Source organism: Emydura macquarii, unplaced genomic scaffold (genome assembly GCF_026122565.2).
Source record: "Emydura macquarii macquarii isolate MOO-44397 ecotype Brisbane River unplaced genomic scaffold, CSIRO-AGI_Emac_v2 contig_1230, whole genome shotgun sequence".
NCBI lineage: Eukaryota > Metazoa > Chordata > Testudines > Chelidae > Emydura > Emydura macquarii.
The window spans coordinates 6,833,891-6,848,894 of NW_027131367.1; the positions used below are offsets into that span (position 1 = coordinate 6,833,891).

At 38.1% G+C, this 15,004-nt stretch overlaps 1 protein-coding gene across 1 annotated transcript in view; it reads right to left on the bottom strand.

Moving 5' to 3' along the window:
* Nucleotides 1–15,004, bottom strand: part of HELZ (helicase with zinc finger) — a 133,117-nt gene that overhangs the window by 49,529 nt on the left and 68,584 nt on the right. Inside the window, exons 16-19 of the mRNA XM_067547330.1 lie at nt 10,458–10,636; nt 8,250–8,368; nt 6,026–6,171; nt 2,112–2,259 (exon numbers count right to left, since the gene is read on the bottom strand). Coding sequence (XP_067403431.1) covers nt 2,112–2,259; nt 6,026–6,171; nt 8,250–8,368; nt 10,458–10,636 — 592 coding nt within the window. The remainder of the gene's footprint in view (nt 1–2,111; nt 2,260–6,025; nt 6,172–8,249; nt 8,369–10,457; nt 10,637–15,004) is intronic.

Below are 15,004 nucleotides of genomic sequence, written 5' to 3' on the forward strand. Positions count from 1 at the left end.
TTGTTTGAACCTTTCTTGTCAGTATTAAGCAGCTTTTGTCCTTCATTCTTGCCTGTGGATTACTAATGACTTAATTTTCATTCAGTGACTGAACTGCACAGCAGTGAAGATATTTTAAGATCTTTCAGAACCTTTTTCATTTATGAAAAAGAGATACAGGTACATTAATGAGAGAAGTCAGTAGCCTTCAGTTTCTTTGTTCAGTAATGTGTCCTGAAGTCACTGATGTTTAGTGTTCAGCTGCATTATCAGGAGTTTCTTATTTCAGCAGATCTCTTACTAACAAACAACATCAAAATAAATGCAGCATAACTAGGCTAAACATTTACCATCAGACGAAACACACCATGGTTAATACACAGTAGATGTATAATGCAACTATTACAGTGCTTGCTTTGTAATGAACTGTGTTGATAAACTGCACATCATCTTCAGTTATAATCCTCTATCTTCACTTTCTCATAAATTTAAGAAAATATTTCCTTTGGGGCTGAAATTTTCCATGTTCAGTTTCAGAAAATAGCTTATTTTGTTGTAGTTCAAAGTTTAAGGAAAATCGGTTCAACCATTTTTTAGTAGAAAGGAGCCCAAACAACAAAATTTGAATAGGGATTCAAAGTTTGTGGGTGTCAGGATTTGGGGTTTGGGTCAAACCCATGTAGCACTACATGTGAGCAGGGAGAATCCTACTGTTTCTACTGTAAAAAAAACTGGCAGTAATATTTTTAAATAGTAACTGAAAGAGGGATGAGTTTTGAATCTAGATGTGTGAATAATAGCCATTCTGGAGAACAGCCATTGTAATATGTGAAAAAAATTGATTGCCTAATAAAAAGTTAGAGATGATTGAAAAATCACTTCTGAGCATGCTCATTAGGGGTCTGATATGAAGGCCATGGGAATCTTTCCAAAGACTTCTATAGGCTTTCATCAGACCTTCCATATCTAGCTAGAGTGGAAGGATGGTCCAGTGGAAGGATGGTCCAATGGTAGGACGCTAGCCTAAAACTGGAGAGACTCAGGTTCAAGTCCCTGCTCTGTCATAGATTTCCTGCATGACCTTGGACAAGTAACTTAGTCTCTGGGTGCCTCAGTTCCACAGAGGCAGAAATGGGGATAATAGTATTTCCCTACTTCAGAGGGTGTTAAGTAGTGCTTTGAGATTGCCTGATGAAAAATGCTATAAAAAACAGTTAGGTATTATTATCTACTGCAACAATTTGCATAAAGCAGACTGAACATTTCATTCAAACACACAAAACATGATCCTTTAAAAGGAATAAAACATTGTGAACATTAGGAACAGGAGGAAATCACAGGAGTGAAAAAAATGTGGATCCCACAACTGTAGGGACTATAAACAATTCTGCAACTGTCTGAAATTCCAAGGTTTATTTTAAATTGTAAATAGAATTCCTATCTTTCAGTTGCTAAGATTCATTCATCATAAGGTCATAGAAACTATCGAACAAATAATTCTGAGTAATGAACAAGCCTGAGAAAACTGTAAGCAGTTTGCAGCCAATTTGCAAATAGAAAAAGATGCTAAATCCATTGAAATAGTGACTAAAAATTATTGCCATGTTTCTGCAAACTTTTCATGTGGGGGGGAGCCCTGTGAAGTGGCATTGACTTAAACCGAGATTTGTGCAGTTATATGGGTGGAGTAGCTTGAAGGATCATAATCTATTTGCTTAGCTCTACATTCCATATTCAAAATGCTCAGGACACTACCTGTTCTATTAAGGCTGAGATAATCTATGCCATCTATCTATATCAAACATAAAAGCCAACAGACACAAGATGGGTGAGGTAATATATTTTACTGGACCAACTTCTGTTTGATGAGAGACACAAGCCTTCAAGCTCCCTCACCAAACAGAAGTCAGTCCAATAAAAGATATTACCTCACCCACCTTGTCCCTCAAATATCCTGGGACCAACACGGCTACAACAACACTGTATACATAACCCAATAGAAGTTTTTCAAAAAACCTCTAAAAGTAAGTCCTTTAACAGATAACAGATATTGTGACAGATAAAATGCTTAAGTGCACCAGGAATTCAGATTCTTGAGAAAGCAATGAAAGGTAAATCCAAAGAAGAACTACCTCTGCATTGTTGTAGAAAGCTGTACTGTTTTTCTCCTGCACATCTTCTCCGCGTGCTGTGAAGAAAGTCAAAGGGTAGAAATCTTTGTGTGCTGGCTGCTTTCCACTTGCCATCAATTTGCCCTCATAGAAAAGGTCAGATGTGTAACTGCAACGAGGCAAAACACAGAATCAAATGTGGAATCTATATTTGGTCCTGCAGTCCACTGACAAATATGCTGTCAAAGAAAATAATACCGAAAAATATACTGAAACAAAAGCCCTAATTACTACTCATTAATTCTGATTTCTCTTATATGTTGTTTCCATATTACAGGCAGTGCTGGTAGTGCCACTTAATGTCCAACACTTCCCATCATGAGACCCTATTTTCAGTTCCCAAACTCTAACCATTTCAGTTCCCAACCTCTAACCAGACTGAAATTCTCTGTGGCAAATGTCTGCCTCAGACTGAGGTGCATCACTCATGGTTCAGCCATTTCTAAGTATGTTGTTTTGCTCAGGTAAAAATTCTGACAACTGTTTCAATGAGAAGCTCTAGCCCGTCAATGCCTTCGAGCAAGGACTTGAAATTGGGCAGAGGTATCACTCTGGTGTGGTACCAACTTTTACCAACCAGCACTTTTGCTGCTCCCGTCAAAAACTGCCCATATCTGGCCGAGTTATGAGAGAATGAAAAATCTCCATTTGCACATGTTCAGTAAAGTGTTGTTAGCAACCGCAGCCAAATCTCTGAAGATATTGTCTGCAGTGAGCATGCTCCAGCACAGGGCTGCAGGGACTGAGGAGGGCTTTCCCTGCAATTGCCACTCCAAGCCATAATGGTGCTGCTCATTAGAAGAGAGAGAGAAGAAAGCTGCCTGACCTAAAATCAGAATGGACAAGAGCCAGACATGGGGGTGAAAGGCAAGTAGATTGCAACAAGGGTTTGGGGAGAGACAGACTGGCTGGGCAAGGAAACTGAGGTAACTCACCAGGGGAGAAAGACTGGAGACAAGGAACCACTCCTGCCCCTCTGGCCCCCAAAATAGTTTGTGATCATGTAATTAAAGAGTTTGCCAAAATGCACAAAGGGTACAAATTATGGGACTGGTTTTAATTAATTAATTAATTAATTTTGCGTTTCCTAACTTTCAAATGTTTGACTTTGCAACCTTAACATTCTTTTAACATAGTTTTTTGGATGTAATATCTATAGATGATGACTACACAATCTACCTTCATGCAGTGAGAATTCTAGTCCTATTCACAATGCAATATTGTATACTACAAACACATTTCGGATACATCGCAATTAAAATGGAGTCACTCAATCAAGGAAGCAATGAGATTAATGGGAAAAGGCATTGGTGCAAAAATTCATATGCAAACTGACTTCAAACCAAATTCTTACACAAAAGAAGCATGACATTTCAAATAAGAAAGCTATTGGGTGAAATTTGCTGTCACTTACACAGCTTTTCAGCTTCAAGAAGCAACATAACAAATCTACAATTCTCCAGAGTGTTCCAGCTCCTTTATGCCATTCTGGTAAACCAAAGCAGCGCTAAAGTTGGTGGAGTTGACCACTAGCAGACTGCACCACCAGGCAACATATACCCCTCCTCCTAGCTGTCAGTAAAGTGTATAGTGGTCTGGTGCCCCTCGCTTTGACTGACCTTCAACTGTCAGAACAGGACTTGGAGGCCACTGGCTGCCAGCACAAGATACACCAGCCTTCAGGTTGCTCTAACTTCTGCCAGGCACTAGGCCAGTGAAGTGACCAGCAACCTCAAGATCAGAGAGCACAAGAGTAGCCATAAGCCCTATTTGTGTGCCTTTCATGGATGTGTGCTGAGCTCTCATTGGTCAGTCCAGAGAATCTGACCCTTCAGCAGGCATGAATAGTAATGTTCTTTGTCTTACCGTATCAGACAAGGAAAAACACACACTGTAGGACAGAAATAGAAGAAATAGGGGAATAGGACAGGTCACTGAAGAAACCTTGGACACGTTTGTAGTGGAAAAAAATCACTGGGAAGCTTTATTTTAGGGGTAACCTGCTGACTGCTGATTAAATCCAGCAAGAGAAAATTGTGGCTGCACAGTCCATAGCATATGACATCACCTGCAATCTTAGGCTGACAGATCCCTTAGAGAACATGAAAACTGTCATTCTTGACCCTATATCCTCTCAGTTTACCCACAGAACAGGTATAGCCTTTATTATTTATCAATCATTTGTATTATCATAGCTCTTATGAGCTCATGTCATGGTCGAGCACCCCACTGTGCTAGGCACTGTACAAACATGGAACAAAAAATATGCAAGTTTCCCTACAATGTCCAGCTCAGAAGCCTCAACCATGACATGGAGGTACCCCCTCTAGAAGTCTCAGTCTTCATGCCCTCCTAATCCTTGAAGGCTGCCAGTTATTGTAACTGTGGTTTTGGTTTGAGACATATACAACTGTCCACTGGAATGCAAAAAAATCATTTCCCATATGCCATTAAATCACCATCAGATCACAACTTTATGTCACTATCAATCAGGCCTGCATTACACTAGACAATCCTGAGGAGAATGTATCTGTAACCTAGGCCTGAAAGAACCTATGTCACTTGGACCCAGTCAGCCCCCCTCTCTTATAATTTCTACAAATGTATCAGGAACTGAACCTCACTTGAATCTGTAATGCCAGTGTACATATAACGGAAAGAGGCCTTACTGAACACTATTTAGCAAAGTATGTTAAGGCTTTAATTTTGATTCCATGATGCATTTAATATTTCTGCTTTTGTTGTGAATACAGAGAGTGAGAACCTAATTAACCCGATTGAATAGCAGCATAATATTCTTCACTAGATATCTGAGCAAGGATTTAAACTTTAGCATTTTTCTCCATGACTGCACTGATTCTTTTAGCACAGCTCATGGATGAGTTCATTATACCAGCAGCCATTAGTTTATCACAGCATAAAAATGCCAAACAACTAATTTGGTTTGTTTTAAAAAAAAGTAATATAAAAGGACACTAGCAAAGTGATAAGACCAAAATTTGACCTATTTTCTTTTCTTTTTGTACTTGTAAGACCCTGTCATTTTATACATTGCATGCAGCTTATTTTTTTGCAGCAAGAAAAAACATCAATGCTCTTGAATTATTCTGATGCTGTCTAAATATTTGAAGATAATGAAAAAATTGTAGAATATGAACTGAATCAGAAGCTGATTAATTTAAATTCTATCCTCATTTTTTAAAAAGGTTCTTTGTTAATGGTCCAACCCACTACAGGGTTTCAGAGTGTTGTTCAGTATCACAGGCTGTCACTACAGGATTTTTATAAGGATGTCAAGATCAAGTGTACCTCCATGAGACTTCAAGGTTCTGCAGCTGCAAAGGCTATTTCCTATTTAGAGAGGTGGAAATGGCTAAGTAATATCTATTTCAGCCATGTCTGGCCACCCAAATCTGCCTACTTCTCCAGGACAGAATCACAAATTAATCACAGCCTTTGACAAAAACGCTGGAGAACATACTGAGCATATTCAGGGAAGGCTAACTAATGTTAGCCAGAGTAGGAAAGACTCACAATCAAGGCACCTCTCCCTGAATAACAGCTCCATAATAAGAGTATCAAAATATACCCTAATCTTTGCTCTTTGCAGCTAGTTTCAGAACTTCAAGTCCTTTTTTCAACGACAAAGAAAATTCTTACTAATCTCATTATTTAACCATGGGAAAAAATTCTCACCAATTAACTTTTAAACACAAAACGACTATGAATTTATTACGTAAACACAAGTTGTAGTTGCTTCTCTCTCTCTCTTTTCAATTACATGTGGCACTGATATGACAAAGTTGTTTTTCCTCTCGAGGTTCACTCACACTAGTCAAACAAAAGTGTGATACAGTGAAAAAGTTCACACCTACTTGATGATAGCTTCATGGGAGCGATAGTTCTCACACAGCAAGATCCTGCATGGAAACTCTGCAGGGTAGTGCTCATAGAGCCGATCAAGTAATGAAACATGAAGATTTCTCTCCCTGGCAAATTCGCTGTAGACAAAAGGACTGAGCTGTAATAGACACACACATACAGAGAAAATTTAACTAAATGTGCAAACTTAGATTTTCATACTCCTAAAAGAAAAATTCTACATCAACTGAAGGATGGCCTGTAAACCACTAAGTCTTACAAAGCTGCTTCAGTAGTACTAAGAAGAAATTTGCCGTGACTAGGATTTGGGGCTAGTTATAATAACTATACAGAGAAACACACTTTTCTACTGCAAAAGTGACACAAGTAAGTAGCTGAACAGCAGAATACTTTATTACTGTGTAATGATGAAAGGAAGAAAAAAAGCTTGTTACATGCCAGCGTGTCAAAACCCCTTAGTCTATGTTTCACCTATATGGCTTGCAGACTTCACTGACAATCTCCAACATTGGAAGGAGGTACATGCCACGCAGAATACTATTTTCCAGTTCTATAGTACCTTTAATTTGAGGATCTCTTCATGGTTTACAAAATTAAGTTATTATACTCACTTGGAGAATTGGGAATAAACCTCAGATGCCTTGGTTACCAGTATGCTTCCCTAACACCTACACCACACTTACACTGCATTAGTGGTGAGTCGCATCATTTACTGTTTAAGACATGCTTGGAAATTTTAAATCTACATGTATATATATATTCTGCTATGTTAATGATTTGGGGAGCTATATTTATTTTTTAATTTCAGCTCACTTTTAACTTTAGAAATGCAAATACTGAACAATGAGGAGAAATCACTATTTTTAAAAAATATGAAAATAGCCAAGCTATTTTACTTTGGAAAACAGCTTTTTACGGATGAGAAGGAGAAGGCCAGAATAGAGGCGGCCATCAGGCCTAATGGTTTGGCACTAGATCAGGACTCAGGTCTGGGACTTGGCACACCTGGGTTCAGTTCTGGCTCAGCCACTGCTTTGCTGCATGATGTTGGGCAAGTCACTTCCCTCTCTCTCTCTCTCAGTTTCCTGCTCTTTCAGGTGGGGATAATGAGAATGACCTCCTTTGTAAAACGCACTGAGATTTATGGATGAAAAGTGCTAAATAAGAGCTAAGGACTATTATTATTAGAACAATAAATGTCCCATTGACCCTGTATCAGGTCTGTGGGTTCTGCAGTCCCAACAAGGGTATTAGTAAATGCAAGGATTAGAGGAGTTATAAGCATATATCATGACATCTATTGTAGTGCTACAGGGGAAGGGGCTGCATCCTCACTATGATGTAATTACAATGGCAATGCTATTTTTATTCTCTGATTGTGCTGTAAAATGTCAAGAAAACTAACAGCAAATCTATAAAAATCATGTTAAAAGTCTAACCCACCCAACAAAGTAAGTATGGTTGACCCTATTCTTAGCTCCCTTTTGCCTACAAGCAGCAGAATGGCATGCCATCATCAGTGTTTGAAACTCCTGCAATTTCTAAGCACAGCATGGTGACAAAAATGTAGAAACAGTGGTATTTTCCATTTCCTATTTCCTGCCTGTTTAGATCCTCTTCCTGATGTTGCTCTCATTAATAAAAAAGTCACAGTCTAAATCATAACGTGATATCTGTTTTCCTTCACCTCTGTTAGAGACAGCATGGGCTAGCAGTCAGAGCACAGAATGAGAAGAAATTCTTATCCTGGTTCGGCCACTGAGTCACTGCGTGGCCTGAGGCAAGCTACCTTACCTCTCTGGGCCTCACTTTCTCATGTATCATACTTACCTTCCCACCTCATTAAACTAAAGCACTATGCAACTTTTAAACTTATATAGTTTATAAAAAAAAAGAACTGTCCCAGTGGTTTCACCACGTGCCTAGGACTTGGCCGACCTGGGTTCAAATCTCTGCTTCTCCACAGGCTTACCTGTGTGACCATGAGCAAGTCACTTAGCCTTTCTGTGCTTCTGTTCCCCATCTATAAATGGGGATGCTAGCCCTTCCCTATCTCACAGGGATGTTATGAGGATAAATACATTGAAGATTGTGAGGCACTCCAATTCTACAGTAATGGGCCAGATAAGTACATTAAATAGATGGATAAAGTTAAACATTTGTGAGGGAAATCTAATATAAACCAAGCTCAATATTAAAAAGTCTTGAGGCTCTTACTTGCATATGGTCTCCAGCTAAGACGATTCTTGTGTTTTTATTAGCTAATGCTAGAGGCATGATCGTCTCACACTCCATGGCCTGCGCAGCTTCATCTAATAGAATATGTGTAAAAAACCCTATAAAATAGAGATGTCAGCAAATGAATGAAAACACAGATATGATCAAATAAACAGTGATGACAATACGATAAACTATCTAGAGTATTACATTCTGATATTCACCAATGGAAACTATCTGCACATTCATATTCAAATTAATGTCTACTAATTGCTAAAACCCCCCAAAACAATAGTGCAGCACATCAGATGAGCAATGATGGCCAACTGATTCAGTCAATTATTTTAACTGATGCCAGAGGGACCACCTCTTTCCCCTGCCACACTTGACATCAGTGGAGGTGCTCGATCTGGAGCTCCCTTGATACAAACAAGAGGGCACTGCTGACAGGATGTTCTCCAAGTAGCTTTCTTGACGCTGGAATTTGCTTCCCTACTGGGTCTGACAAAGCCCAGATTTGTTAATCTTCCAGACACACTGCCCAGTCCATCTATTCTTGGAGGCATTTAGACCTTGATCAAGCACAGCACTTCAGCCCATGTTTGACTTTAAACCTGTGTGTAGTTGCATAGACTTTAATGGCACTACAAATACGTTTAAAGTTATACACACACCAAAGTACATTGCTGGAACAGGGCACGAGGGAAAGTGGGGGTTTATGAGGGGAGGAACTGGAGGGTGGAGGATTTAAGATCTCAGCTAGAGTTAGGTAGAGAGCCTTTCACTCTATTCACAGGACAATCTGTAAATGCAAAAAACTGATGAACTAAAACCTTTGAACAGAAAATTTTAGATTTCTAATTGTATTTTTTAAATGTCTTTATGTTCTAGATAGGTAAAAGAAATAAAAATAGATTTAATTTTTTTTAAATGTGTATATATAATGTCTTAAAGCTTGAAAATGGTGTCAGAGAACAGTCTTAGTACACCTGAGTAAGATTTATTATATGTAAAAAAATCTAATAATCTTTGAAATAATATAAAATAATAAACAAGTATTGGTTATCGAGGATACATTATTTAATGCTTTTTGACAAAAACTAAGAAAATGAACCTTGAACCCCTTGTAAAATCTTTATATATGTATCATCATGAATATACACAGACCTTTACCAAAAAAATAAGACAAGAACCTTTTCTCAAAGAGATCACATTCAAATTCTAAAATCTTGAAAAAAAAAGTATAATGATTTCAAATTTAACCTTATTTATAGCAGCAAATGTGTCCAGCCATAAGGAGTTAATTTTAAATGTATCTTTGAAGAGATCAGACATTTTCTAAATGTCAGATGAAATTTATTTGTGGATCAAGGAAAGTGATGGGCCGTAAGCAGCCTTTGCCCCAGTGAATTAGTCTAGGATATTTCAAATCCAATAAGAATCTAGAAATAACAAATTAATCTCTTTTTAATGTTATGCGTGTGCGCATATGCGTGCACACAAGTGTGTATGGGGAGGAAATCGGAGAGTCTGCATAGCTAAACAATCCACAAAAAGTACAGGATGATCTGTGGGAGTTTTGAAATGCAAATCACCTGATAAATATATGAAAATATGTACCATACATGGAAAAGCAAGATACCATTACTGACAGCATCCCAAAGGCCCTGATTCAACAAAGCATTTAAACATGTGCATAAGTCCATCCCTCTTCAGCAAAGCACCTTAAGTGTTTTGCTGATTCAGGTCCTGGAATGAGCATGGTAGAAATGATCAAAAAGTTTCCACTGAAACAAAGCTTGACAAAAAGAGAAATAAAATATTCAGTATCACGCCCTCTCCCACGCCGGATCAGTTCTAAATAATGGATATTCCTGGGGGTTTTTTTTCATTAAAGCTAGATGACTTTTTTGTTTTAAATGAGCTCCACTTTTTAAATAAACTAAGTTCAGAACGAGGCTAATCTGAACACCAACATATTCTGATTGCAACATTTAACATCTCTGTAACATTCGCTAATTATAAAGATTTATATTTTCCTTCTTGTCTTTGGATCCAAAATGGAAAACCAAAAAGAATTTTGAGAGGGTTCATTTATGGCACGGAGAAGGAAAGATGTAAAAGCCACTTTTACTGGCACTGGAAAATACTGAAGGAGACTATTTCTCAAAGTATTTTAAAGATATTTCTTGTCTGAAATCTTCTCACCAGGTTCAAGATCCAGTTGACATAGATACTGTGAAGTATTCAAAGTAACAACTACTACTCGTTGTCTAAGAATATCTTCTTTCTGTGGCATCTGAAAGGTGGAATGTGTGCTTGAAATCAAACAGTATTGATGCACAACTGGGTGGACAGTCTTTACCCAGCGATTTCTGAAATATACCCTAGAAAAGAAGAGAGCGGCTCATTTTCTATTGGACTTGAACACAAAGACAGCTTAACATTTCATAAGCTAAGATTCTGTTTTCTATTAAATAAAACCAGTTTTTTTGGAAGTTAAATCTAGCCACAGTGTAGAACCATAGCGAATAAGAATTAGGAGGCTGAGTCCCTTATATTAATACATGTACACAACTATTGGACTCAGTTCAACAGTGATTCACTTAACAACTATAAGAATATTGAGGTTAATGAAACAGTAATGCTAAGTACCAAGTATATGCACACACTGTACAGATAACTACCTGTTCTAAATTAAGCAGTTGAAATCCAATTCAAATAGTTAGCCTCTGCTCTGTAACCTTGAATAAGCCTGGTTTGACTGTCATGCTTAACTTTTATTCTATTTAAAACTCGATTTATTGATATTTTGGGAGTATTTCATATACTGAAATACCACTTTGGATCCCATCCTGCAACTGGCAGAGCATGTGGCAGTAGTCCACTCATGCAGGTCAATTACAGTTTATGGCTTTAAAATGTATACTGCTGAAATTCTACCCTTTCTTTTGAATGTCTTGTAAGATCTAAGAATCAAACAGATATTCTATTAATCATTTTATTGTGAGGGGGCATAATAAAGATATACTATATACAAGGAGAATATAAATTGGGAAAAACCTCTAGTACCAGAAGTCAGGATTTTCCCCAACTAAACTTTAGTAAACTGGACATTGTCAGCAAAGGCATGGAAGAGAAATGTCATTTCAAAACAAATAAGTTAATTTTTATACTATGCCATACTATGTGTTATCATTTCAATGGAGAGTGCTGCTTAAAAACTGATGGTATGATATGACCCAGTATGTGAAAAGAAATGGAAAAAAAAGGGGGAGAGGGACTTGGGCCACGATCCAGCAAAAGGTTTATGCACGAGTAATCCCACTGATGTAAATGGAGATATGCCAAATTTCATCAGCTAAGGATTTGCCCCAAGATGTCTAAATCAGCATATAGGCATACAAAACAGGGCTTTATGCCCCTAAGTACCAAGATGACCAAAAGATGTGGGATTTGGACATCCTATGTAGTTATCCATGTTTGAAAATTGGGCTCACAATATCTATAAGAATTCTATTTAATTACCCTCCACCTAACAAGACAAAAACAGTTACTCAGGCTATTCTAAATTTGGTTTATGAAAACAAAGGTGATAATGACCTTACAGGCCAATGTGCACAGAATGAATGCAAAGAGATGCAAATGCATTGCATTACTCTGAATGACTTAATTATTCATCAAAGAGTAAGACCTGAAATTGACATTATTTAGTTACCAAACTGAAACCAATTAAGCTCAGGGTCAATGCAAAAGGAACTGATTTAAACTCCTGACTTGCTCCAGTGAATATAGACAAAGCACCTTCTAATGATATAAATATGTATTTATCACCAGCTGTCAAGCTGGTAATTTCAATTGCTATTTGATGCCTCAGTGTAACAAGACATAAGGAGTAAAGAACAGGGGACTGACAGTAAGAGCCTAAATTGTATTCCCAGACGTGCCACTGACCTCCTGTGTGACCCAAAGCCATTTCATTCAACCTCTTTGATTCAGTTTCCAGTCTGTTAAATGGGGATAATCCTTACTTATCTCTTAGTAGAAGTATTTGTGAGGATTACAGAGTTTAACGTGAGTTTATGTTTGTAACGCACTTTGAGAATCTTGGGTGAAAAGTGCTATTGAAATGCAAAATATTTTGGTCATTAGACATTATTATACCATGCACTGCCTTTTATTACAAATTCAACTTTGCGTTACTTAGGTTGTCTGACAGTATCTCCAAAAGTATCTCTGCTTACCCATTAAATTTTCTTATTTTGATATGAGATGAAAACCCTCGTATCCTTTTCTACAGTACTACTTCCTAGACAATTAATCCCCGCTTTGTATTTCTGCATTTCACTTTTTTTCCCTAACTGTCGTACTTTACACTTATCTTTATTGAATTTCATCTTTTTGATTTCAGACCAATTCTCCAATTTATAAAATCATTTTGAATTCTAATCCTTTCATCCAAAGCGCTTGCAACCCCTCTCAGCCTGGTTTTGTCTGCAAAATGTATAAGCATACTCTCCACCCCATTCTCAAAGTTATTAATGAAAATATTGAATAGTGCCAGAGCAGGACAGCCCATTGCAGGATCCTATTAGACACATCCTTTCACTGTGACAGCAAATCATTAACTACTCTATGAGTATGGTTTTTCAACCAGTTGTGCATCAACCTTGCAGTAAATACCTGACAGGTGTGACAAGTTGAGAAATGTCATGATATAAGCCAGTAATAGTACTTCGCCACACTTTGAACAGAGCGGCTTCTTTTTTGGGTGCAATGTGTATCTGCAAAATCCGCTCCTGTAATTTATTTTACTTTAAAGTCAGGTGGGCCCATTATGATTATCTAGTCTCTGACCTGCATAACAAAGGCCAAAGTATTTCACCCAGTGATTCCTGCAGCAAGCCCACAACTTCTGGTTAAGCTAGAGCATACGTTTTTGATTCCACAAATCTGAACACTTACACTTGTAAGTATCTAACTGCAGGCACACTTAAGCAGTTATAAGTATAAGTACTCAAATTTGTGCCTGCAATTTATTTTGATTGTGCAAAGTTACAGGTGCAGATGACATGGGTGTAAATTGTGCCTACTGAAAGGGAGGCTTGGCCTTAGTCAACTGAGAATTTAGGCCCCAATATCAGGCACATTATATCAACAACCAAACAAAACACCTACACTAAGAGGAAATTCAAATCTGAACATTGTGGCTCAGGCTGACCTATCTTTGCACAGAACTAGAATACACCACATGCCGTGAAATCCATTAGAAATATATGGTGAAACTGAAAAAAGTATGGAAAATTTACACAGCAATCTCTGCCAAACAACTACATTGTAACAGAAAACCTGCAAAATCTCACAGCACACACATCCCTTCCTTTTCAGAAGAGGACACTGTACAAATTTTTGATAGAACCTGCAATTACAATGAAATCCATTCAAGTTATTTTTCTAATCCAACAACAGTAGGTTACAGAAAATGCATGTACTTTTATTGATGTCTACACTAATAAAAAGTACAGAGTGTGGATCAAATTCTCTGCTAGTCTAACAATTCACTGGCTTCAGAGTTATACCAGCAGAGAATTGGGCCCAATATGTCTGTTCAATGTTCACCTGCTTATTTTCTTCTGTTCTTCCACATTATACTATCATGGCTGAATTTCTATCAAACTGTTTGAATGAGCAGGGCCAACAGTAACCGTAAAATAACTAACTTTCATGTGCGATTAAAATTCAAGACCATCTCCATACTTATGAGATGCACTGGGAATGCTCCTAAGTCACTTAGGGTAAAATTTTCAAAAGCAACTAAGTGAATGGGCCAGGAATGGGGCTTAGTTAGGCCTCAAGAAGTGAACCTCCGGGACAGGTGGAAGGCTATCTCATTTCAATTCAAACTCTAAAAAGGAGGCTCTTCTCAGCTTCACTGTTCAGGAAAGGGTAAAAGAGCACTGCTTTGGATCATCCAAGGCCAATCTCCTTTCTGAACCAGGGAACACTAACATCTCTCCCAGGTTCTTGGTAAGGAGGCCAGAATTCTCTCTCCTCTCCTTCACTCCCCCTCAGGCATGCCCCAAAGGGTACTGCTTGCAGGAACTCCAGTTCTCATTTTCTAGAATTGGAGGAGTCAGCTTTTTCTCATCTGAAATCCCCCAGGCACAAGTCAGCTGGGAAGCTTAAAAGAAAGAATGACTGAGTAGCAGTCTCATCTCAGGCCTCTGTTAAAATTAAAAATCTAGGAAGTCCAAGGGAATCAAAGTAAAAACCTGAAAAGCACCCAATTTGCCCTTTATATCTTCAAAATAATCCTCCAACTAAAAAGATGAATTATCAAATCTGAGCAGGAATGCTCACATCACAAAAGCAGAGAAATTATTCCTCTGGAAAAGTCTGAAGCCATGAGAAAAAACCAACAACCACCTTTGGCACATATAAGCAGCTAAGCCTGTTTCAGGTGGTATGGAACACGAGCATGTTTGAAGTCAAACTAGATTCAGTGTTGCCTTTTCACTCCTCCTTTGAGGTCAGGATAAGATCTCAGTGGGGATTTCCAGAAAATGTAAGTAGCCAAAGATGTAGATTTTTATATTTGATAAGATCCAAGAACCCAAGATTTCACATCCCCAAAAACTGTGTCCAAAAAGCTGATGCACAGGTAATTTCACTAGCTACAGGCATGGTTATTCCCTCTGACAGGGACATTTTCCCCCCAAATGGGTTCCATTGAAAGAAAGGTAAAGAGCACCCTG